At 41.0% G+C, this 24,081-nt stretch overlaps 1 protein-coding gene across 1 annotated transcript; it reads right to left on the reverse strand.

Annotated features, from left to right (window-relative positions):
- Positions 1–589: 589 nt before the first annotated feature.
- On the reverse strand, positions 590–16,841 carry ccn6 (cellular communication network factor 6). The gene is made up of 5 exons (XM_035774658.2): positions 16,547–16,841; positions 6,560–6,842; positions 5,872–6,126; positions 5,037–5,230; positions 590–871 (listed from the first exon to the last, which is right to left on the reverse strand). Exons 1-5 carry the CDS (start codon positions 16,592–16,594, stop codon positions 590–592), a joined length of 1,062 nt encoding a protein of 353 aa, XP_035630551.1. The 5' UTR covers positions 16,595–16,841.
- Between the last annotated feature and the right edge of the window lie 7,240 nt (positions 16,842–24,081).

Genomic DNA, 24,081 nt, shown 5'->3' on the forward strand with positions numbered 1-24,081 from the left:
TTATTGATTCTGAATCTAAATTTCTAGTGAATCAGAGTGGACATGAGATTGTATGAGGTATTGTGGTGCAAACTATGTTGAGAATTAACTGGTAGGAAGATGTATTGTGATCCAGCTGGTACACTGTTGATAAGGGGTATAATCAGTGGGTCGCTACAAAGATGAATTAAGATGCTTGATCTATCCCTGTTGCCACTAATGGCCTCACTCACAGCCTTATTGTTTAATGAAGTACTGCAAAAACCATAGAATCGAGGTCTATCCCCACATTGTCATCACGTACATTACATTTCCTTTTATGTTAATTGTCAAGCAATATACCCAGAACAAGTTGTTTCTCTCCCGTCTTCATGAGTTGAGGTTCTACGTTTAAACTTTCCATACCAGCCCACTGGCATATCGCCAGAGAACACAGGCACTGTTTAGTAGCACTTCATGGCCAGGCCGAACCCTGACCAGCTCAGCCCTGTACACACAAATACCATACCGACTCGGGCAGCACAGAGCCAGAGGCAGATAGGCCAGGCCTGTGTTAGTCTATGGGCATGGACATGGCTCTGAGGTTGATTTATAGATGCTGGAGAAGGTGCTAGAGGAAGCGTAGCTCTGCGAACATGTCCCCAGGGTCATTACACTTCCTCTGGCACACGCAGGACGTTATCCACTGCATCTTCCAGTGCACGTTGGAGCCGCCCTTGCACTTGAAGTTGACGGTCACCATTTTGGATTTGTTGGGGATGCAACAGCGCTTGTCAGTGCAGATGCCGCAGTAAGTGGGTTTGAAACTTTTGGTGCTAGTGCACCCAGACAGGGTCAGCTTCTCTGCTTTCTTAGCCTGGAACTTGGGCTTGCACGTCTTTCCTCTCAGCATCTAGAGGGAAAAGGGACGTAGTTAAATATTCTCTTGTCATATGATAGATTGATAGGGTTTCTATCATACTTCTGCTCTCCTTTTGTGAACAGTGCCTTCAGAAAGAATTCACACTCCTTGACTTTTCACATTTTGTTGTGCTACAAAGTGAAATAAAAATAGATTTGTTAAAGATCTACACAAAATACTATGTCAAAATGGATATAAACTCATTGTAAAGGGTTTAAACATGGTTTCCCATGCTTGTTCAATGAACCATAAAAAATGAATGAACATGCACCTGTGGAATGGTCATTAAGATACTAACAGCTTACAGACGGTAGGCAATTAAGGTCACAGTTCTGAAAACTTAGGACACTAAAGAGGCCTTTCTACGGCCTCTGAAAAACACAGAAAGAAAGATGCCCAAGGTCCCTACTAAACTGTGTGAACGTGCCTTAGGCATGCTGCAAGGAGCCATGAGGACTGCAGATGTGGCCAGGGCAATATATATGTCCATACTGTGAGACGCCTAAGACGGGACGGACAGCTGATTGTCCTCGCAGTGGCAGACAACGTGTAACAACACCTGCACAGGATAGGTACATCCGAACACCACACCTGCGGGACAGGTACAGGATGGCAACAACAACTGCCCGAGTTACACCAGGAACGCACAATCCCTCCATCAGTGCTCAGACTGTCCGCAATAGACTGTCCGTAATAGACTGAGATTGGCTGGACTGAGGGCTTGTAGGCCTGTTGTAAGGCAGGTCCTCACCAGACATCACCGACAACAACGTTGCCTATGGGCACAAACCCACCGTCGCTGTACCAGACAGGACTGACAAAAAGTGCTCTTCACTGACGAGTCAGGGTTTTGCCTCACCAGGGGTAATGGTCGGATTTACGTTTATCGTCGAAGGAATGAGCATTACACAGGCCTGTGCTCTGGAGCAGGATCGATTTGGAGGTGGTTGGTCCGTTATGGTCTGGGGTGGTGTGTCACAGCATCATCGGACTGAGCTTGTTGTCATTGTAGGCTATCTCAATGCTGTGCGTTACAGGGAAGGCATCCTCATGTTGTACCCTTCCTGCAGGCTCATCCTGACATGACCCTCCAGCATGATTTCCTGCAAGACATGGCCAGCGAAGAGCCCGGATCTCAATCCCATTGAGCACGTCTGGGACCTGTTGGATCTGAGGGCTAGGGCCATTCCCCCCAGAAATGTCAGGGAACTCGCAGGTACCTTGGTGGAAGAGTGGGGTGACATCTCACAGAAAGAACTGGCAAATCTGGTGCAGTCCATGAGGAGGAGATGCGCTGCAGTACTTAATGCAGCTGGTGGCCACACCAGATACTGACTGTTACTTTTGATTTCGAACCCCCCTTTGTTCAGGGACACATTATTCCATTTCTGTTAATCAGTTGTTGAATCTTATGTTCATACAAATATTTACACATGTTACGTTTGCTGAAAATAAACGCAGTTGACAGTGAGAGGACGTTTCTTTTTTTGCTGAGTTTATATACAGTACCAGTCAAATGTTTGGACACAAATGAACTTTTAACAAGGCACACCTGTTAATTGAAATGCATTCAAGGTGATTACCTCATGAAGTTGGTTGAGAGAATGCCAAGCGTGTGCAAAGCTGTCATCAAGGCAGAGTGGCTACTTTGAAGAATTTCAAATATAAATATAAAATTATATATTTTGAACAAAGTTCCATATGTGTTATTTCATAGGTTTGATGTCTTCACTATTATTCTACAATGTAGAATAGTAAAAATAAAGAAAACCCCTTGAATGAGTAGGTGTGTCTAAACATTTGACTGGTAATATATATATATATATCTTGATTAGATATGTATTCAACCCCCTGAGTCAATACATGTTAGAATCACCTTTGGCAGTGATTACAGCTGTGAGTCTCTAAGAGATTTACACACCTGGATTGTACAATATTTGCAGATGATCTTTTTAAATTTCTTCAAATTCTGTCATGGTGGTTGTTGATCATTGCTAGACAGCCATTTTAAAGTCTTGCCATAGATTTTCAAGACAATTTAAGTCAAACTGTATCTAGGCCACTCCATGTCATCTTGATAAGCAACTCCAGTGTATATTTGCCGATGACGAACGTGTAACAACAGCCACCACCATTCTTGAAAATATGAAGAGTGGTATATCCTTCCTTATATCCTTCCTGTTTGGCCCTGTCCGGGTGTCCTCCCACAGTGTCTCCTGACCCCTCCTGTCTCAGCCTCCAGTATTTATGCTGCAGTAGTTTATGTGTCGGGGGGCTAGGGTCAGTTTGTTATATCTGGAGTACTTCTCCTGTCCTATTCGGTGTCCTGTGTGAATCTAAGTGTGCGTTCTCTAATTCTCTCCTTCTCTCTTTCTTTCTCTCTCTCGGAGGACCTGAGCCCTAGGACCATGCCCCAGGACTACCTGACATGATGACTCCTTGCTGTCCCCAGTCCACCTGGCCATGCTGCTGCTCCAGTTTCAACTGGCCTGGGCCCTAGGACCATGTCCCAGGACTACCTGACATGAGGACTCCTTGCTGTCCCCAGTCCACCTGGCCATGCTCCTGCTCCAGTTTCAACTGTTCTGCCTTACTATTATTCAACCATGCTGGTCATTTATGAACATTTGAACATCTTGGCCACGTTCTGTTATAATCTCCACCCGGCACAGCCAAAAGAGGACTGGCCACCCCACATATGCTCTCTCTAATTCTCTCTTTCTTTCTCTCTCTCGGAGGACCTGAGCCCTAGGACAGTGCCCCAGGACTACCTGACATGATGGCTCCTTGCTGTCCCCATTCCACCTGACTGCTGCTGCTCCAGTTTCAACTGTTCTGCCTTATTATTATTCGACCATGCTGGTCATTTATGAACATTTGAACATCTTGGTCATGTTCTGTTATAATCTCTACCCGGCACAGCCAGAAGAGGACTGGCCACCCCACATAGCCCGGTTCCTCTCTAGGTTTCTTCCTAGGTTTTGGCCTTTCTAGGGAGTTTTTCCTAGCCACCGTGCTTTTACACCTGCATTGTTTGCTGTTTGGGGTTTTAGGCTGGGTTTCTGTACAGCACTTTGAGATATCAGCTGATGTACGAAGGGCTATATAAATAAATTTGATTTGATTTGATTTGAGTGGTACTCTGTGATGTGTTGTGTTGGATTTGCACCAAACATAACGCTTTGTATTACGAACATAAAGTTAGTTTCTTTTTGTCACATTTTTTTCTGTATTACTTTCATGCCATATTACAAACAGGATGAATATTTTGGAATGTTTTTTTATTCTGTACAGGCTTCCTTCTTTTCACTCTGTCATTTAGAGAGTAGCTACAATGTTGTTGATCCATCCTCAGTTTTCTCCTATCACAGCCATTAAACTCTTAACTGTTTTAAAGTCACTGTTGGCCTCATGATGAAATCCCTGAGCGGTTTTCTTTCTCTCCGGCAACTGAGTTAGGAAGGACGCCTGTATATTCTTAGTGAGCATATTGATACACCATCCAACGTGTAATTTATAAGTTCACCATGCTCAAAGGGATATTCAGTGTCTGCTATTTTACCTATCTACCAATATGTACCCTTCTTTGCGAGGCATTGGAAAACCTGGTTGAATCTATGTCTAAAAGCCACTGCTCGACTGAGGGACCCTACAGATGATTGTATGTGTGGGGTACAGAGATGAGGTAGTCATTTAAAAATCATGTTTTGTACAATTATTGCACAGAGTGAGTCCATGCAACTTATTATGTGACTTGTTTAAGCACATTTTACTCCTGAAGTTATTTAGGCTTGCCATAAAATAGTTGAATACTTATTGACTCAAGACATTGCAACTTTTCATTTGTAAACATTTATAAAAGCATAATACCACTTTGATATTGTGGGGAATTGTATGTAGGCCAGTGACGACATCATCTCAATCTAACCCATTTTAAATGCAGGCTGTAACACAACAAAATGTAGAAAAAGTCAAAAGGTGTGAATTCTTTCTGAAGGCACTGTATACAGTAGTTCCCAGACCATTGTCATATTTTCAGAATTAGAAATATCACTGGGTGTTGTGGGCATACAAGTCAGTTATTTAACATTTCACCGTTCACCATCAGAACACATCATCTCTCAGAGAAGAGCCTGGCTGATCAGTGGTCAGTCACCTGGACGGACTTCATGATGCTCTTCTCACACGGCCGCAGCAGGCAGAGGCGGCGGTCCTTCCTCATCTCACACTTGCCGTTGTCATTGTTGACCCGGACTGAGATACCCAGGCCACAGGTCTTGGAGCAGGGGCTCCACGGAGTGGTCTGGATCAGGCAATTCTTCTTCCAGGCTAAAGGAGGATCCCTGTAAGCTTTCGGTTTTACAGTATTAAAAGGGCATCGCTAGAGGAAGGAACCCGGCCTGTACGCCGCCATGCTGCTATAGAGCACATGCTGTTCAGAGTGAATCAAGAGCCCTCGGTCCTCAGTCATTCTGCCTGCTAAAGATGATTGGATAGCCCAGCTGGAGAGAAATTATCTTTAGGCGGGCCATGATGTCAAGATGGTTTCAATTGCCTCTTTGTAAGATTTGAAGTCAGTGATTGCAAACATATTTGATTTGTGTGTTGGCAATATCAAAAACATCAACACCTAGTGACGGCTAACCTTTCAGATTCACTAGAAAGCAGGACGTTTGTGTTTATCAAGCAAAGCAAAGCAAACATTTACTCAAATATATCAAAAGAAGCATACTTAAAAGAGGCATTGGTGCTTTTGATGGAAAGTGAACTAGAGCTCTCTCTATGGACGTTTGTGCATGACTGGAACCATCCACCCTACTCCCTCTGTGTGGCTAACCACAGTCAGTCAGCCACACTCCATCCACCCTCTGCACTTCCCAGCCAAAGTAAACAAAAACGCCTCCCTCTTTCCATCCAGCTTTTACAGCAATTAGCATTCCAGGGCAGACAAGCTGGCGGTTCTAGCCCTGGTTTTCCCTGCAAACACACACCTGGCATGGCGGCCATGTTTGGTGTGTCCTGCTGGTGTTTTCTGGAGGCACCAGGGGCGCTCTGCAGGCCAGCTGGCAGGGGTGCGTTGCTCCTCAGAGGGGCAGGACCCAGGAGACCAGCGGGCTTCTGGATGAAGGCCGGGGTGCAGCCGATGGCTCCCGCGATGCACGTGCATTTATACAGCGGGCTGGGCTGGAAGGCCTCGCCGTTCTCATAGTGGGCCCCATTCAGGTCACAACCAACTGCCATCAAGTCTACAGAGAAGGAGATGGGGAAACTGAACACGACTCGATGGACTGGCCTGTGCACTGCTTGCAGCAGTCTTCTGGTCTTAGTGTGTTTCTATTAGTGTGGTTGGCCTTGGGGTGTTTGCCTGATTGATATATGTGTGCGACCTACTGGGTTCTTTTCATGATCAAAGAGACGAAAGGTAAATGACTCTACCAATCCCATGGAACTACAGGTTTATGCAAATCTACAATCCTGAGTGAGTAGCATGGGATTAAAGTATTTAGCTGTAGTACAGTTTCTAGCCAGGTCTTTGAAGTAGCTGGGTCCTATTACACAATCCAGCTCCTGCCCCCTCTGAAAAAAAGTTATTGACCTTGAGACATTCAGTCATACATTGACTTTTAACTCTTATGAATAGCCCGAAGGGGTAACATATGAAACGAAAAGTTCACTCACAAGCGCAGACTCCGACCTCATATCGCGGCTGGTCATTAGAGAAGTCGCAGTACATGCCCTTGTGGGGGTCGCAGATGTCCCTCTCGTTGCAGGCCTCTCCTATCTGCCGGGCGCAGCTCTTACAGCAGCCACAGCCGTCCAGCACTGAGCTGACCCCCGGGGCACACTGGGGCTTGGCCTTGCACTTACACGGCCACTGGCACAACTGTTTCCTCTCCAACACGGCCTTGCCTCCTCGCGGACCAGACAGCTGCCCACCATGGTTCTGAGCCCTGCATAGAGACTGGAGGGAAGGTAGGAAAGACAGGGTTCTTGTAGGGTTTTTAATATGTAACCTTTGTTTAACTAGGCAAGTCAGTTAAGAACAAAGTCTTATTTACAATGACGGCCTACACCGGCCAAACGCGGACGACGCTGGGCCAATTGTGCCCCGCCCTATGGGACTACCAATCACGCTCGGTTGTGATACAGCCTGGAATTGAACCAGGGTGTCTGTAGTGACGCCTCAAGCACCGAGATGCAGTGCCTTAGACCTCTGCGCCACTCAGGATATCCATGTGGTGCAGTGGTAAAAGACCACTGCTTGGGAGGTGGAATTAACAGGCTTAACAATTTACTTTGATTACATAGCCATAATGCATTCATTACACGTCTATAAGCATTTCATTAACTTGCTCTAACAGATCCTAACCACATTGTTAAATGTTAATTAATAATTAACTATATCCATCGCATATTAGTATACATTGTGTGTATAATAAGGTGGTAGTTGTGAATTTGATTGATTAGATTACTTGTTAGATTTTAATGCATAGTCGAAACTAGAAGCACAAGCATTTCGCTACACTCGCATTAACATCTGCTAACCATGTGTATGTGACCAATTGAATTTGATTTGATTTGATCTATAGTGCATTCATGTCATGCTATGCAAGAGCTCATATTTAGGTATCTTGATAGATGCATAATTGCAATGACACTGTGGTGTGCTTTTGCCATACCAGTGTTAGTGAATATGCCTAAAGGCCAAGCTAGGGCTGTGACTGTCATGTAATTTTGTCAGCCGGTTATTGTCATGCAAAAGACTTGCCGGTCTCACACCATACACGTGGCCTGCAGTTATGAGGCCAGTTGGACGTACTGCCCCCCCTTTCGACACACACAAACGTTTTGCTCTCAGAACAGACTCAATTCATTGGGGCATGTGTCGAAAGCGTTCCACAGGAATGCTGCCATATGTTGACTCCAATGCTTCTCACAGTTGTGTCAAGTTGGCTGAATTTCCTTTGGGTGGTGTACCATTCTTGATACACACAGGAAACCTAGCAGCGTTGCAGTTTTTGACACGAAGTGGGGCGCCTGGCACCTGCTACCATACCCCGTTAAAAAGCACTTACAGTGCCTTGCAAAACTTTTCGGCCCCCTTGAACTTTGCGACCTTTTGCCACATTTCAGGCTTCAAACATAATGATATAAAACTGTATTTTTTGTGAAGAATCAACAACAAGTGGGACACAATCATGAAGTGGAACAACATTTATTGGATATTTCAAACTTTTTTAACAAATCAAAAACTGAAAAATTAGGCGTGCAGCCCCCTTAAGTTAATACTTTGTAGCGCCAACTTTTGCTGCGATTACAGCTGTAAGTCGTTTGGGGTATGTCTCTATCAGTTTTGCACATCGAGAGACTGACCTTTTTTCCCATTCCTCCTTGCAAAACAGCTCGAGCTCAGTGAGGTTGGATGGAGAGCATTTGTGAACAGCAGTTTTCAGTTCTTTCCACAGATTCTCGATTGGATTCAGGTCTGGACTTTGACTTGGCCATTCTAACACCTGGATATGTTTATTTTTTAACCATTCCATTGTAGATTTTGCTTTATGTTTTGGATCATTGTCTTGTTGGAAGACTAATCTCCGTCCCAGTCTCAGGTCTTTTGCAGACTCCATCAGGTTTTCTTCCAGAATGGTCCTGTATTTGGCTCCATCCATCTTCCCATCAATTTTAACCATCTTCCCTGTCCCTGCTGAAGAAAAGCAGGCCCAAACCATGATGCTGCCACCACCATGTTTGACAGTGGGGATGGTGTGTTCAGGGTGATGAGCTGTGTTGCTTTTACGCCAAACATAACGTTTTGCATTGTTGCCAAAAAGTTCAATTTTGGTTTCATCTGACCAGAGCACCTTCTTCCACATGTTTGGTGTGTCTCCCAGGTGGCTTGTGGCAAACTTTAAATGACACTTTTTATGGATATCTTTAAGAAATGGCTTTCTTCTTGCCACTCTTCCATAAAGGCCAGATTTGTGCAATATACGACTGATTGTTGTCCTATGGACAGAGTCTCCCACCTCAGCTGTAGATCTCTGCAGTTCATCCAGAGTGATCATGGGCCTCTTGGCTGCATCTCTGATCAGTCTTCTCCTTGTATGAGCTGAAAGTTTAGAGGGACGGCCAGGTCTTGGTAGATTTGCAGTGGTCTGATACTCCTTCCATTTCAATATTATCGCTTGCACAGTGCTCCTTGGGATGTTTAAAGCTTGGGAAATCTTTTTGTATCCAAATCTGGCTTTAAACTTCTTCACAACAGTATCTCGGACCTGCATGGTGTGTTCCTTGTTCTTCATGATGCTCTCCGCGCTTTTAACGGACCTCTGAGACTATCACAGTGCAGGTGCATTTATACGGAGACTTGATTACACACAGGTGGATTGTATTTATCATCATTAGTCATTTAGGTCAACATTAGATCATTCAGAGATCTTCACTGAACTTCTGGAGAGAGTTTGCTGCACTGAAAGTAAAGGGGCTGAATAATTTTGAAACGCCCAATTTTTCAGTTTTTGATTTGTTAAAAAAGTTTGAAATATCCAATAAATGTCGTTCCACTTCATGATTGTGTCCCACTTGTTGTTGATTCTTCACAAAAAAAATACAGTTTTATATCTTTATGTTTGAAGCCTGAAATGTGGCAAAAGGTCGCAAAGTTCAAGGGGGCCAAATACTTTCGCAAGGCACTGTACATTTGTTGTCTTGCCCATTCATCCTCTGAACGGCGCACATACACAATCCATGTCTCAAGGCTTAAAAATCCATTTTTAACTTGTCTCCTCCCCTTCATCTACACTGATTGAAGTGGATTTAAAAACTGACATCAATAAGGGATCATAGCTTTCACCTGGATTCACCTGGTCTCTCCCTACGTCCTATTTTGTATACTCAGTGCCTTTGGAAAGTATTCAGACCCTTGACTTTTACCACATTTTGTTAGGTTTCAGACTTATTCTAAAATCAATTAACTACCATATAATGACAAAGCGATAAGAGGGTTTTAGAATAAAAAAAAAACAGAACAGAAATACCTTATTTACATAAGTATTCAGACCTTTGCAATCAGACTCAAAATAAATTGAGCTCAGGTGCATCCTGTTTCCATTGATCATCCTTGAGATGTTTCGACAACTTGATTGGAGTCCACCTGTGGTAAATTAATTTGATTGGACATTATTTGGAAAGGCACACACCTGTCTATATAAGGTCCCACATTTGGAAGTGCATGTCAGAGTAAAAACCAAGCCATGATTTTGAAGGAAATTCCCTTAGAGCTCCGAGACAGGATTGTGTCAAGGCAAGTCCTCAAGAACACAGTGACCTTCATCATTCTTAAATGGAAGAAGTTTGAAACCAGCAAGACTCTTCCTAGAGCTGGCTGCCCGGCCAAACTGAGCAATCTGGGGAGAAGGGCCTTGGTCAGGGAGGTGACCAAGAACCCGATGGTCACTCTGACAGAGCTCCAGAGTTCCTCTATGGAGATGGGAGAACCTTCCAGAAGGACAACCATCTCTGCAGCACTCCACCAATAAGGCCTTTATGGTAGAGTGGCCAGACGAAAGCCACTCTTCAGTAAAAGGAACATGACAGCCCGCTTGGAGTCTGCCAAAAGACACCAAAAGGACTCTCAGACCATGAGAAACACGATTCTCTGGTCTGATGAAACAAAGATTGAACTCTTTGGCCTAAATGCCAAGCGTCACGTCTGGAGGAAACCTGGCACCATCCCTATGGTGAAGCATGGTGGTGGCAGCATCATGCTGTGGGGATGTTTTTCAGCAGCAGGGCCTGGGAGACTAGTCAGGATCGAGGCATAAATGAACGGAGGAAAGTACAGAGAGATCTTTAATGAAAACCTGCTCCAGAGCCCTCAGGCCCTCAGATTGGGGCGATGGTTCACCTTACAATAGTACAAGTACCCTAAGCACACAAGATAACCAAGATAACACAGGAGTGGCTTCGGGACAAGTCTCTGAATGTCATTGGGTGTCACAGCCAGAGCCCAGACTTGAACCCGATCTAACATCTCTGGAGAGACCTGAAAATAGCTGTGCAGCGACACTCCCCATTCAACCTGACAGAGCTTGAGAGGATCTGCATAGAAGAATGGGAGAAACTCCCCAAATATAGGTGTGCCAAGCTTGTAGTGTCATACCAAAGAAGACTTGAGGCTGTAATAGCTGCCAAAGTTGCTTCAACAAAGTACTGAGTAAAGGTTCTGAATACTTATGTAAAATGTCGGTATTACAAAATGTATACATTTGCAAACATTTCGAAAAAAAAAAAACGTTTTGTTCCCCTGTGATTATGGGGTATTGTGTGTAGATTGAGGGGAAACAATTGAATCTCTTTTAGAATAAGGCTGTAAAGTAACAAAATGTGGAAAAAGTCACTTTCTGAATGCACTGTAGGCTGTCACCTGGAAGTGATGTCACTGACCTCTCAGCTCTCCTCTTCTTTGCAGTCAAAACAAAAGCAACAGCTTTCTGTCTCTTTATTTGTCATATTTTAAAATGTTTTATGTCCCAAAGTACACTGTAAATAGTAACATAAAATGTTACTAAATGTTTCATGAGTTTAATGATGATTAACGTGTTTACATTGTGCCAGGGGCTTAGCTAGCTACATTAGTAGCTAAGTAGCCAGGTCTAAGTATTTTTTATAAGTATTTTTAGTGGCTGAGTATTTTTTATAAGTGAGGCATGTTTATAAATGCTTTAGAAATCGGAAAATAGCAATGACAGTACAATGACTGCATAGAATTCATGGACCGTATAATGTTGGTGTTATAGATGGCAATATGGCAAACTGCACAGGTATGCAGGCTTCACATGCTTGTGAGAAATAGGAAACTGGGAAGTGGTAAGTCAGACATGATTGTGTTCAAGTGCTTTTGATGTCGGACATTTTAGCTAGCTTGATAAAGTTGCTAACATTGCTAATAATAAAGTTAGCTAGCTTGCTTAACAATATGGTCAGACTAGCAACATTATCCATATTGATACGGTTGTATTGTCAAACTTATTTGTCATTTTCTTTGGTTGAAAAGGTGAAAAAAAGTCAGTGGTAAAATGTCAGCAAATCGGGTGACAACATTTTCTCCGTTTCCCACTTTTACTTTTAATTCCGACTTGGAGGGTCATTCAAGTGAAAGTTCCCACTGGGAACTAGGAGCTTTCGCTAACTCGGATAGCACGTGAACGCAGCATTAATTACCATGAAGTGCTTAGCTATCAATGCATTATGAATGGGAAAATAGATGTAACTTTACTTTGACTGAATAGAATTCATACATAGACCCTTCATGCGTGCCTTATAAACCAGTATGGCCAATTTAGGTCTAATTATGATGTGAAGCAGGGCTGTTACAGTTCTTTTTCACTTTGGTGCAATTTTCACAAGTACGTGGTACATTTTCACAACTCTAAGCAAAAATCTAAACATCAAAATGGTTTCAAAACTAAGCACATTTTTATTTGCTGGGTACAGCAAACAAATCCACAAAGTCACTTGTTCACTGCACCAAATCACTCTTTCAATTTGGATACATATTCAATTAAAATATCTACTTTTCAAAATTAACTTTACTTTTGATATGATTTTCTTGTAATTTGTTAACAATATAATCCACTATCACTTAATCAAACTACTCAAAACGAATAACTACTGAACCAAATGATGCAGTGTCTAGTTAAAGTATATAGTTTATTAACTGCTGAACACTGTACAATTCTATCAATGTATAAGTTGGACATTAAGTTATGGTGGAATGTAGAACCAAATCATATATGGATGTGGCTGTAAATACTACTTCATCATTCTCCATTGCTTCAATAGGACAAAGTGGACAGAGTCACTATGTGCTGCCCTTTGGAATTATAGTGTAGTGTACAATGCACTGCTGAAATCCTTGGGTTGTATATAACAATATATTCCATTCATTATATACATTTATTTGATACACTGTAGGCTGACAGGCAATACTGTACTGTATCAGTTGCATAGAAAGGTGATCTTGTACAATGTTGCATGGGGCAGAAATGTCATACAAAACTAATATTTCTGATGATTTGTCCTACTGTAAAAGGATAATGAAACTGTAAAACATACATATTTCTCAACATGCTCACAACCTGCCATTGCATACAAAATGTATTTTTTTAACGTCAAGTAATCGTAAAATACTGTATGGAAAATGATACCATCTACTATTGTTTATATTCAACACTTCAAAAAGAACAGTTTTGAAATGTGTATCATGTTTTATTTGCTATTGGATTCAATTGGTAGTTAAAATGACTTAAATGGTGAGCCTTTCATTATTTGATGTATTGGTGACAAAACTAAATGTGCTCATGGTATTTCACGGAAAATGTAGATTTTTCATGAATGACTGAATGCACAATCGAAGGCTCTGAACATAAGATTGGGGGCATTACAAGTCTTATCGGTTTTGTACTTAAGAGTTTTTAAAATATACCACTTACATCTGAAAAATTTGGCAAGTGATTGGCAATAATTCTAATGAGTTATATTTTGACCCTCAACTACGACCCTCAACTATAGGAATTGGTGAGAAGAAGGTAAGTCACGGGCCTATAGGAGGGTTGGTTGTTTAGCAACAAAACCGATATGTGCGCCACTTTTGGGCAAAACAGACAGAGTTGGCTTGTTGTTGACAACATGTAAACTATATTTAGTCTCCAAATGTGTATTGAAAACATAAATACATTTGCACGAAGAGCACTTGTCTCTCAAATAAGTCGTTACACTTGTTTGTTCGCTTGCTAGCGAATTTTAGCCATATTAGCATTGTCGTGAAATCAGCCAAAACACCTCAAAGCAAGACGTATCACGAACTGCATCAAACTAGCTTAAACAAGCCACCTACGATTCCCCACCTGGCAGCTTCTTATCGTTGTTGCTAGCTATCTGACGGTTCAGAATCATCGCAACATTTTCGTGATGTTGTCAGCCAACCCGTGTATACCTTTTGGCGTATTGACTAACATTGGCATACAGAAGCACTCTTTTATAGAAAATAAAAACAACTGCCATAATGATGACACTACACTTTCATTGTAATGTTGCATCTACTGTATTAAGATACCTAAATATTAGCTATTGCATAGCATGACACGAATCTGCTATAGATATACTATGGATGTACTATAATAACTTTTAATAATGCGGTTGGGACCTGTTATAAAATGGTAATGAAATGCTTATAGACGTGTAATACTGTAAATGTGTTATGGATATGTAGTCTAAGTTAATCGTTACCCAATAGGTAACAAAGCCTGCGATTGTGTTGCCTTATGTGACTTCATATAGTTTTGCCTTTGGAAAATTCTTGGTAAAGTTTAAAGTTCACCAAGAAGTCACCTAAGGTCGAACATTCAGAACATTCACAACAGTCAAGAGGCTTCGAACAAGGATAAAAACATTAGAACACCAAAACAATGCAGGACTAGTAACATTACAAAAGTATCAACAAATTCCATTAGTGAATTATAAAAATCGATCTTAGGCAAAAAATTATAGAAATTATATCAGTATTAATAGTGATAGAATTCAGATTGGCATTTTGATACACACGACATATCATACATACCTTGATGTGTAAATTGCTTTACAATCTTTGTCTTTTTCATTCCATAATCAGCAGTCACCTGTTATTAATCTAGAAATTGCCATGTTTAAATCAACATGGAGCCCTCAAAAAACCTCTTCAGCCCTCAGACGTAAACAAGTAGTTCCTTTGTACATTAGCAGTAAGTCGCAGTATTTAGGTCAGTTTAACTGGGAGCAATTCATTTATGTTCCAACATATAGAAATTCTATAGCACAGATTTAAAATGTATTATATAAAAAAGGTACAACTCTATGGAATGTCCATTGATTATGATTAGGGCTGCAAATGGATGGTATATTATTGGAAACTTTCTAAATTTACCAGTAAACTACTGGAATTTTGGTAACTTTCAAGGAATGTATGGACTTATATCAGATGACATCTATTGGCCTTTTTGGGTACTTCAGATAATCATTATCAACTGACTTAATGTTAAGTCTAGGGCTGATTTCAAGGTTTTACTGTTAACCTACAAAGCATTGCATGGACTTGCTCCTACTATCTCTCTGATTTGGTCCTGCCATACATATCTACCCTTATGCCATGGTCACAAGACGCAGGCCTCCTTATTGTCCCAGAATTTCTAAGCAAACAGGTGGAGGTGGGGATTTCTCCTATAGAGCTCCATTTTTGTGGAATGGTCTGCCGATCCATGTGAGAGACGCAGACTCGGTCTCTCAACCTTTAAGTCCTTACTGAAGACTCAGCTCTTCAGTAGGTCCTATGATTGAGTGTAGTCTGGCCCAGGAGTGTGAAAGTGAACGGCAAGGCACTGGAGTGACGAACCACCCTTGCTGTTTTTTCCTAGCCGGCTCTCCCCTCGCCACATGGATTTTCTGCCTCTGACACTATTACGGGGCCTCCCATGCCATCCCTAGGGCGCATCACGACATGCTAGGCTTTTTTTGCTATACTGGACTTGAGCCACTGACGTGATCTTTCTGTCCGGTTTTGTACCCCCCTCGGGCTCGTATGGTTAAGGAAATCTTTGTGGGCTTTACTCTGCCTTGTCTCAGGGTAGTACGTTAGTGGTCTGTTGATTTCCCTTTGGTGGTGTGGGGACTGTGCTTTGGCGAAGTGAGTGTGGGGGGCAAGGGTCTGTCTGTCCTATCTGGTGCACTGTGTGATCTCAAAACTTTCTTGTCCTTTCTGGTGTCCCGTGTGATCTTAGACATGCGCTTTATGACAATAAAAATAGAGATATTGACAAGGGCAAAGTACCCTGTTTTTGCAATCGTGGAAAACCGTTATATTTCCCCAACCCCTGATTACAATCTCAACTCTTTTCTCTACTAAATGGCCGTACTCTTATAATTTTACCCGGCACAGCCAGAAGAGGACTGGACACCCCTCGGAGGCTGGTTCCTCTCTAGGTTTCTTCCTAGGTTCCAGCATTTTTGGGGAGTTTTTCGTAGCCACTGTGCTACATCTGCATTGCTTGCTCTTTGGTGTTTTAGGCTGGGTATCTGTATAGCAATTTGTGACAACTGTTGTTGTAAAACGGGCTTTATAAAATACATTTGATTGATTGGTTATGACAAATATTGGAATCCTTTCTACCAGGTTTACAGAATGCGCTTATTTGAAAAGCACAGCGAACCTCATACCTCTTGCCCTCTTTTGCCAGGAACGTCTTTTAAAAAGTGACGTAAAGGGAACCCCTTTGACTGCGACTTTACTGTGACGTTACCTCACTCAGCAAGCCACAATAGTAATTTCCTGCCAGTGTAGAATTAGCCACTCATTCAAAACAAAACCTTGAATCAAGTTGTATATATAAAATAAGGCCAAGAAAACACTTTAACCTAGAAAGTAACGTAAGTACCCGAAATTGTAAAGTGTGAATAACATCTGTTCAACTGATGCCTTACTTTGAGATCAACCCTACCACCTTTCTCTATGGTTTGTTGTCAACACCTTTTCCTGGTTCTCCCTGAGTATCACATCAAGCCTGGTCCTATCAGAGACCGCGGAGACACAACCCATCATTATTGTTAAGAGAAAAGGAAAGTCGCAGCTCTTACCTGTTGAGCTAGAATGACCAGGAGCAAAGAGCAGAGCAGAGATAGCATCTTTTAAGTACCCAGGTTTGGGTGAACTCTGGGAGCTTGAGAACGAAGGAGTGGGAAGGAGGGATAGCGACCGAGAGAGGAGGGGGAATGGGAAAGAGAGATCGAGGGAGCTGACCTGGTGGAGAGGCACAAAGCACCCCTCTGTCTCCTTCAAGCACACCTTTCTGTGGCTTACTGATCCGAAGGAGAAATATTTAACTTCATAACTTCTGGTATGCTCTTAGACCTCCAAGTCCGACCCACTTGTTTATCCCCCAGTCTGCAGATCTATTGGCTAACACAAGCACATTCATATTGGATTCATCTGTGTTTCATTCTCAAACCTTGTAGCTTTCAGTTAAAAACGTATTTGAAACCACACTATACGGACACATTTTAGATGAACATGTTTACACTACACACATACTCTAAATATAGACAGTATATGTGAATGAATGTATATAGAAGTGATATTCTCAAGCAGGAGTGTACAGGGTTTTTCGTCTTCGTCTGGTGCTGGGCATGTCCTTGTTTTGGTGGGCCTGGATATATTTAAGGTATCATTCCTTAATTATTTACACTGTGTAAAGAGGTCCCTCTCACAGCCAGTAACCTACCTCAAACCCCTAACACAACAATCGACTACTTACAGTTACAGAAAATAACAGGTCATTGATCTTTTTTTTGCTTCAATTTACTGTGGTATGGGCATATTATTTTGAATTTTTGAAATCACTTTTTGAATGAAAATAATCCAATCAAAAATGATTATAAAACCGTAATCATTCATTTAAATGTAGTGCTCATCTGAGATACTGTAGAGTAGGTTATGATCATTCTCTCTGTAAAAACACCAGGAAGTCATTTTAATTTTGGACATCTTTTCCCAGGTATTCCCACGCATAATAGAGAGACACTTGATCATATACAAATCTGACTGTATACATTGTTATGTTTTAGTCAAATATTATATCTGTTTGGGATTCTGAAAATGTACCAGTTCTTCCATAGCCTGCATACTCACCAAACATGTCACCCACTGACCATGCTTGGGATGCTCTGGGTCGACATGTGTGACAGTGTTTTCCAGTTCCCGGCAATATCCAGCAACTTCACACAGACATTGGTTTTCTGATCCGCGCCCCTATGTTTTTTAATGGTACAGTGCTGTGAAAAAGTATTTGTCCCCTTCCTGATTTCTTGTTTTTTTGCACATTTGTCACACTTATATGTTTCAGATCATCAAACAAATGTTTATATTACACAAAGATAACCCAAGTAAACACAAAATGCAGTTTTTAAGTAATAATTGTTTTTATTAAGGGAAAAAAGCTATCTGAACCTTCATGGCCCTATGTGACAAAGTAATTTCCCCCCCTTGTTAAATCATGAATTTACTATGGTTAATCACATTTTTTGGAAAGCCGAGTTCAATTTCACTAGCCACACCCATGCCGGATTACTGCCAGACCTGTTGAATCAAGAAATCACTTAAATAGAACCTGTCTGACAAAGTGAAGTAGGCCAAAAGATCTCAAAAAGCTAAACATCATGCCGCGATCCAAAGAAATTCAGGAACAGATGAGAAACAAAGTAATTGACATCTATTAGTCTGGAAAGGGTTACAAAGCCATTTCTAAAGCGTTGGGACTCCAGCGAACCATGGTGAGAGCCATTATCCACAAATTGAGAAAATTTGGAATAGTGGTGAACCTTCCCAGGAGTGGCCGGCCTACCGAAATTACCCCAAGTGCGCAGCTACGACTCATCCAAGAGGTCACAAAAGAACTCACAACAACATCTAAAGAACTACAGGCCTGACTTGCCAAAAGAAAGAGACTGGGCAAAAATGGCATCCATGGCAGAGTTCCAAGGCGAAAACCAGTGCTGACCAAAAACAACATGAAGGCTCATCTCACTTTTGGCACAAAAAAAAACATCTTGATGATCCCCAAGACTTTTGGGAAAATATTCTGTGGACTGACGAGACAAAAGTTGAACTTTTTGGAAGGTGTGCGTCCCGTTACATCTGGCGTAAAAGTAATACAGCATTTCAGAAAAAGAACATGATACCAACAGTCAAATATGGTGCTGGTAGTGTGATGGTCTGTGGCTGCTTTGCTGCTTCAGGACCTGGACAACTTGCTATGATTGATGGAACCATGAATTCTGCTCTCTACCAAAAAATCCTGAAAGAGAATGTACGGCCATCTGTTCGTGACCTCAAGCTGAAGCGCATTTGGGTTCTGCAGCAGGACAATGATGCAAAACACACCAGCAAGTCCACCTCTGAATGCTTTAAAAAAAAAAAAAAAAAAAAAAAAGGTTTTGGAGTGGCCTAGTCGAAGTCCGGATTTGAATCCGATTGAGATGCTATGGCGTGACCTTGAAAAGGCTGTCCATGCTCGAAAACCCTCCAATGTGGCTGAATTAAAATAATTCTGCAAAGAAGAGTGGGCCAAAATTCCTCCCCAGCGATGTGAAAGACTCATTGGCAGTTATCGCAAACGCTTGATTGCAGTTTTTGCTGCTGAGGGTGGCACGACCAGTTATTAGGTTTAGGGGGCAATAACTTTTTCACATAGGGCCATGAAGGTTCGGATAGTTTTTTTTTCCCTTAATAAATAAAATTAGCACTTAAACTGCATTTTGTGTTTACTTGGGTTATCTTTGTGTAATATTTACATTTGTTTGATGATCTGAAATATTTAAGTGTGAAAAATTTGCAAAAAAATAAGAAATTAGGAAGGGGGCAAATACTTTTTTACAGCACTGTATCTGTGACCAACAGATGCATATCTGTATTCCCAGTCATGTGAAATCCATAGATTAGGGCCTAATACATTTATTAAAATTGACTGATTTCCTTATATGAACTGTAACTAAGTAAAATCTTTGAAGTTATTGCATGTTGCGTTTATATTTTTTGTTCAGAATAGTATGCCCTAATGTTCCCTTCTGACTGGTGTTGGGTAGTAGTAGTAGTGGTAGTAGTAATAGTAGTTTCTACAAAGGGTTGGTCCCAAACAAGCATTGCGATTGGTTAAAGTGTTGTAAGCGGTACACATTTATTTTTCATTTGTTGTTAAAAATACAAATCAACAATTTACATTGTTACATCATACAAAACAGAACACAGGTATTAAAGAGAAAATACTAAAACATATACAAAAATATCAAGTAATCAAAAAATAAATAATTCTAGTGCAATTGTAATCACTCTGAAAACATCTTATAATGATTCGGGGAAAATGTTATTCTTGTTCTTATTCACTAGGGTTAATGTTTTAATAAAATAGTTAAATTCAAATTTTAAAAAGTGTAATTTTGGTATAGAATTTTTGAATTTTTGTTTGTGTATAAAGTATTTGGCCACAAGAATAAGAAAATGCACAATCATTTCAATGGTCTTATTATCATTGCAATAGTAACATATTATATCCTTCATTTCAAAAACATGGGTAGTGTTCATAATGGTAAATAAGTATTTTGCAAGGTTTCCCAAAATTCGGACACAAATTTACAGTCAAAGAACAAGTGAGACAGATTCTCACCTTCTTTTTCACAGAAAACACAGATATCATCAATAGCCACAAATTTGGATATCATAGAATTACATATTATGTAAAAGTGCATTTCCATAACTTTGTTTGGTATACAGTATTTGTAAGGCCTTAACCATGCATTTTTCCAGACAATGTCAGGAATAAGCGTGTTCCAGAAAAACTTTCCTCTCGGTGTAAGTTGGTTTTGTGAATGAAGAATTTGTCTTATATATTTATTACAACAAGATTTCTCAAGTAAGCCCACACCTTCCAATCTGAGTTCTGGATAAACTTTGTGATCATTACCAAAGCTAAGATGAGTTTTCATTAGTGTAGTTAGACCACTGGGAACGGCTTTGATCACAGAAATAAACTCTCTGAAAGGTATTGGAAACTCTTTCAATGTTATAAATTGTTCATATGTGAGATTATTACCCTTGTTGTCGAAAACATCAAGAACAAAGTCAATATTCCTCTCATGCCAACTGGGGTAGAACAATGACTTATTCCTTACAGTTATGTCTGAATTATTCCACAAAAGAGCTTTATGTGGGGAAAAATTGTGCATGAAACATATTTTCCAGGCCATTAAAGCTTGTTGGTGAAACCTAGCCAATTTGGCGGGTAATCTTTCAAGAATATAATTACATTTCAGTAAAAGTTGAAGGCCTCCCAACTTGTTAAACACATTATTTGGAATTAAATACCATATTGAATCAGTATTGATCAAACATCTTTTGATCAATACTTGGGGTGGCAGGGTAGCCTAGTTGTTAGAGTGTTGGACTAGTAACTGAAAGGTTGCAAGTTCAAATCCCTGAGCTGACAAGGTACAAATCTGTTGTTCTGCCCCTGAACAGGCAGTTAACCCACTGTTCCTAGGTCGTTGTTGAAAATAAGAATTTGTTCTTAACTGACTTGCCTAGTTAAATAAAGGTTAAAATATATATATATATATTTTTTCAACCAGTTCATTTTTGTTCATTTTGGTTGTGGAACTATCTCTAGATATTCTGAATAATGCAAATGTATATGGCTTAACCATTTTCAACAAAGAAAATTTCCCAACTGGCTGATGATACTACTCTTTTCTTAAGAGACAAAGACCAGGTCTCACATGCCCTTAATGCTATAACTGCCTTTTCTATTGCATCAGGATTAAAGCTGGATATTTCTAAATGTGAAATCTTATGTTTATTTGACTCTGATGATAAAGAAATAGAAAACATTCCTGTAAAGGACTGTGTTAAATATTTAGGATTACATCTGTCAAAAAAACACTTAGTCAGACAACATATGAATTTCTCTCCTAAAATTAAAAGAAATATATATATATTTAATAATTGACTACAAAGAGATCTTTCTATTCTTGGGAGAGTACTTCTGTCCAAGGCAGAGGGACTCTCGTTTTGTGTACCCCTCATTATCTTTATGTGTAAATCCTGCTACTTGTAAAGAGATCAATAAATCCTTTCTTGACTTTATCTGGAAAAACAAGTCTCACAAACTAAAAAAAGTCAGTCCTTTCTAATAAAAGAGCTGAAGGCGGTCTGGAAGTGTTGGATTTTGTTGAGCGGGGCACATTTTTTTGTTGACAACGGGTTGGCCTATGACACATAAATAGGCTACTTGTTTACTGCTCTATCTGAGAAATCACTGTGGATTCACTGACTCGTCTTCCCAGCCAGGCAATCCATAAACTCGATCTCCATTGTAAAAAAGCATCTAAACATTATTTCCCCTTGCTTGTATACTAGCATTTGGTTTGCAACAGCAGGGATTTAAACAGACCTTTGCAACATTTTGAAATGCGATTTCCACCAGCCCAAAGAGAATCCACATGTCTTGACAAGACAGACAGCTTTTCTAAGACATGCAAAATCATGTATACTTCATCTCAATAGAATAACAGTTCAAACGAAACAAAATGCAGCTGGTTTGCTGTCTCTCCAGCATCAGTTTGAAGGGATCGTGTTAGCTGTGTAGTTTGCTAGCTAGCAAGGGAGAAGAGCCTGCAAAGCAACAATCTTTGTTTGGCATAGCAACGTGCCAATAGAACAAACCTCAATCGAACAAACAACCGACCGGTTTGATCGAGAGACAGTTAGACAGAGACAGGCCCCAGTGGATGTGGGGGCACAAGCTGCTGATGTGTTCCCCTTCGTCTTGTGCCGTACGCAAGGATGGGGTCTGTGGACAGGATACTGGGCTTGGGACGGAGGTGCTGAGGCTGGCGTCACATGCACAAACACATACAGTGGGGCAAAAAAGTATTTAGTCAGCCACCAATTGTGCAAGTTCTCCCACTTAAAAAGGTGAGAGATGCCTGGGGCCAAATTACAGGCCTCTCCCATCATTTTAAGTGGGAGAACTTGCACAATTGGTGGCTGACTAAATACTTTTTTGCCCCACTGCACATGTATTAGTTTCTTAATGAAGTGGTGGAAGGGCCTGTGGCATCCTGACACACTAACAGACAGTTTCTCTCTCTTTCCCACACACACTGATATGGAATGCAGCCACTTGTTTAGGCAAGACTCCCTTCTATGAATGATCTCTCCAAGAGTGTCATGTATTGATTATAAGATAAAGTAATAACCAAAGTTATTTTTCATAATATCCATACATAATGGTTATTTTTACTTTTCATCCAAAATATTCATATCATATGGCATGGGGTTATGGAAGTGTTTCTCTTATGGCCAGTGCATGACAGAAAAACGTCCAGAAGGTTTTTGAAACAGTAACCCTGCCGACAGTTTTGTATCTGCCTGTTGCATAAAATATACTTCTCCTACCACAAGGGGGCACACAGAACAACCAGAGGGAATCCTATATCACAAACAGGAATTTGTTTGTGATAGAGCGTCTTTCATGAACCCCATTGTGCAGTAAATGTATCTGGTTCAAACTGAGTAGTTATTTTTACTTTCACTCTCGTCTTAAATATACTACCTGATGTCTTGAACTTGACAGTTACAGCGCAATTATTCACACTTCTGTTTCCGCCGTTGGCTAAAAACTATTTAACAAAAATGTAGGTGAGACCTCACTGAGTACTTTATAAAACATCAAAACAGAGGGCCACCTCCTCTTCCTCCCAGGAGCCATCTCTGACAGGTCCCCTAGACAGGGGGGCCCTGGGGGACATTCCTGTCCAAAGCTGTGCTGTTCTCAGCTCAGCCACTCATAAATTACACGCACACACCTTTCACAGGATCTCACAATAAACCGGAGTAGAGTAGTGGTTTCCGTTATAGAAACCATCTGTGTTCAACAATATGTTGGACTGAAGAACTAACAGCATGATGCTTCAACAGAAGTGTAATGCATCCTCACATAATGAGGCTTATGAAAGGTTGTAAGATTAGTTGTTTATCTGATTCGCTTAGATTTGAGGAATTATGCAAATAATTGTAAACGTCAAGGAATGTTCACGTGTCAATCTTGCTATAGTGGAAACAAAGACTGCTCTCAAGGCAGGTCTGCCGGTTTCGACTACCGTTTTTTTGATGGTTTGTAAACAAATGTATTATTTTATGGATATGACATACACTTACATCAGGGATGGGCAACGTTGATGGGGGTGGGGACCACAAAAAATCTGAACTCATCATGGAGGGCCACAGTGGCTCACGGGTCTGTGTACCCACATCTACACCCACACCCACACATGTAGTAGAGAGTAATGGTTGCAGTTTTTAATATGATATCTGTGGGAGAGGGGCGGACCCCGGTCGTTAATTCAACCATGATTACTATAAGTTTAGATAGCTGGCCGCTACACTAATTTACCTATCTAAAAAATGTTAGCTGACATGGGCTTATTTAGTGACTGTCAGTGACTGACATCACAAGAGAAAAAATGCCAATGCAGAAGCAAAGTTTGATATTGCACCTTGTGTATTCTACTATTCTAACCCTCAAAAACATATATATCTTTTTCTTTCTTTGGAAATTGAT

Source organism: Oncorhynchus keta, chromosome 8, assembly GCF_023373465.1.
Source record: "Oncorhynchus keta strain PuntledgeMale-10-30-2019 chromosome 8, Oket_V2, whole genome shotgun sequence".
In the NCBI taxonomy this organism is placed as follows: Eukaryota; Metazoa; Chordata; class Actinopteri; order Salmoniformes; family Salmonidae; genus Oncorhynchus; species Oncorhynchus keta.

Excerpts from the sequence above, each read along its gene's own strand:
- ccn6 (XM_035774658.2), bottom strand. The coding sequence starts at position 16,594 with ATGCTATCTCTGCTCTGCTCTTTGCTCCTGGTCATTCTAGCTCAACAG. Across the intron at positions 6,127-6,559 it reads TGAGGTCGGAGTCTGCGCTT|ACTTGATGGCAGTTGGTTGT; the intron begins GTGAGTGAACTT and ends CCTTCTCTGTAG. Across the intron at positions 5,231-5,871 it reads AAACATGGCCGCCATGCCAG|CTTACAGGGATCCTCCTTTA; the intron begins GTGTGTGTTTGC and ends TAAAACCGAAAG.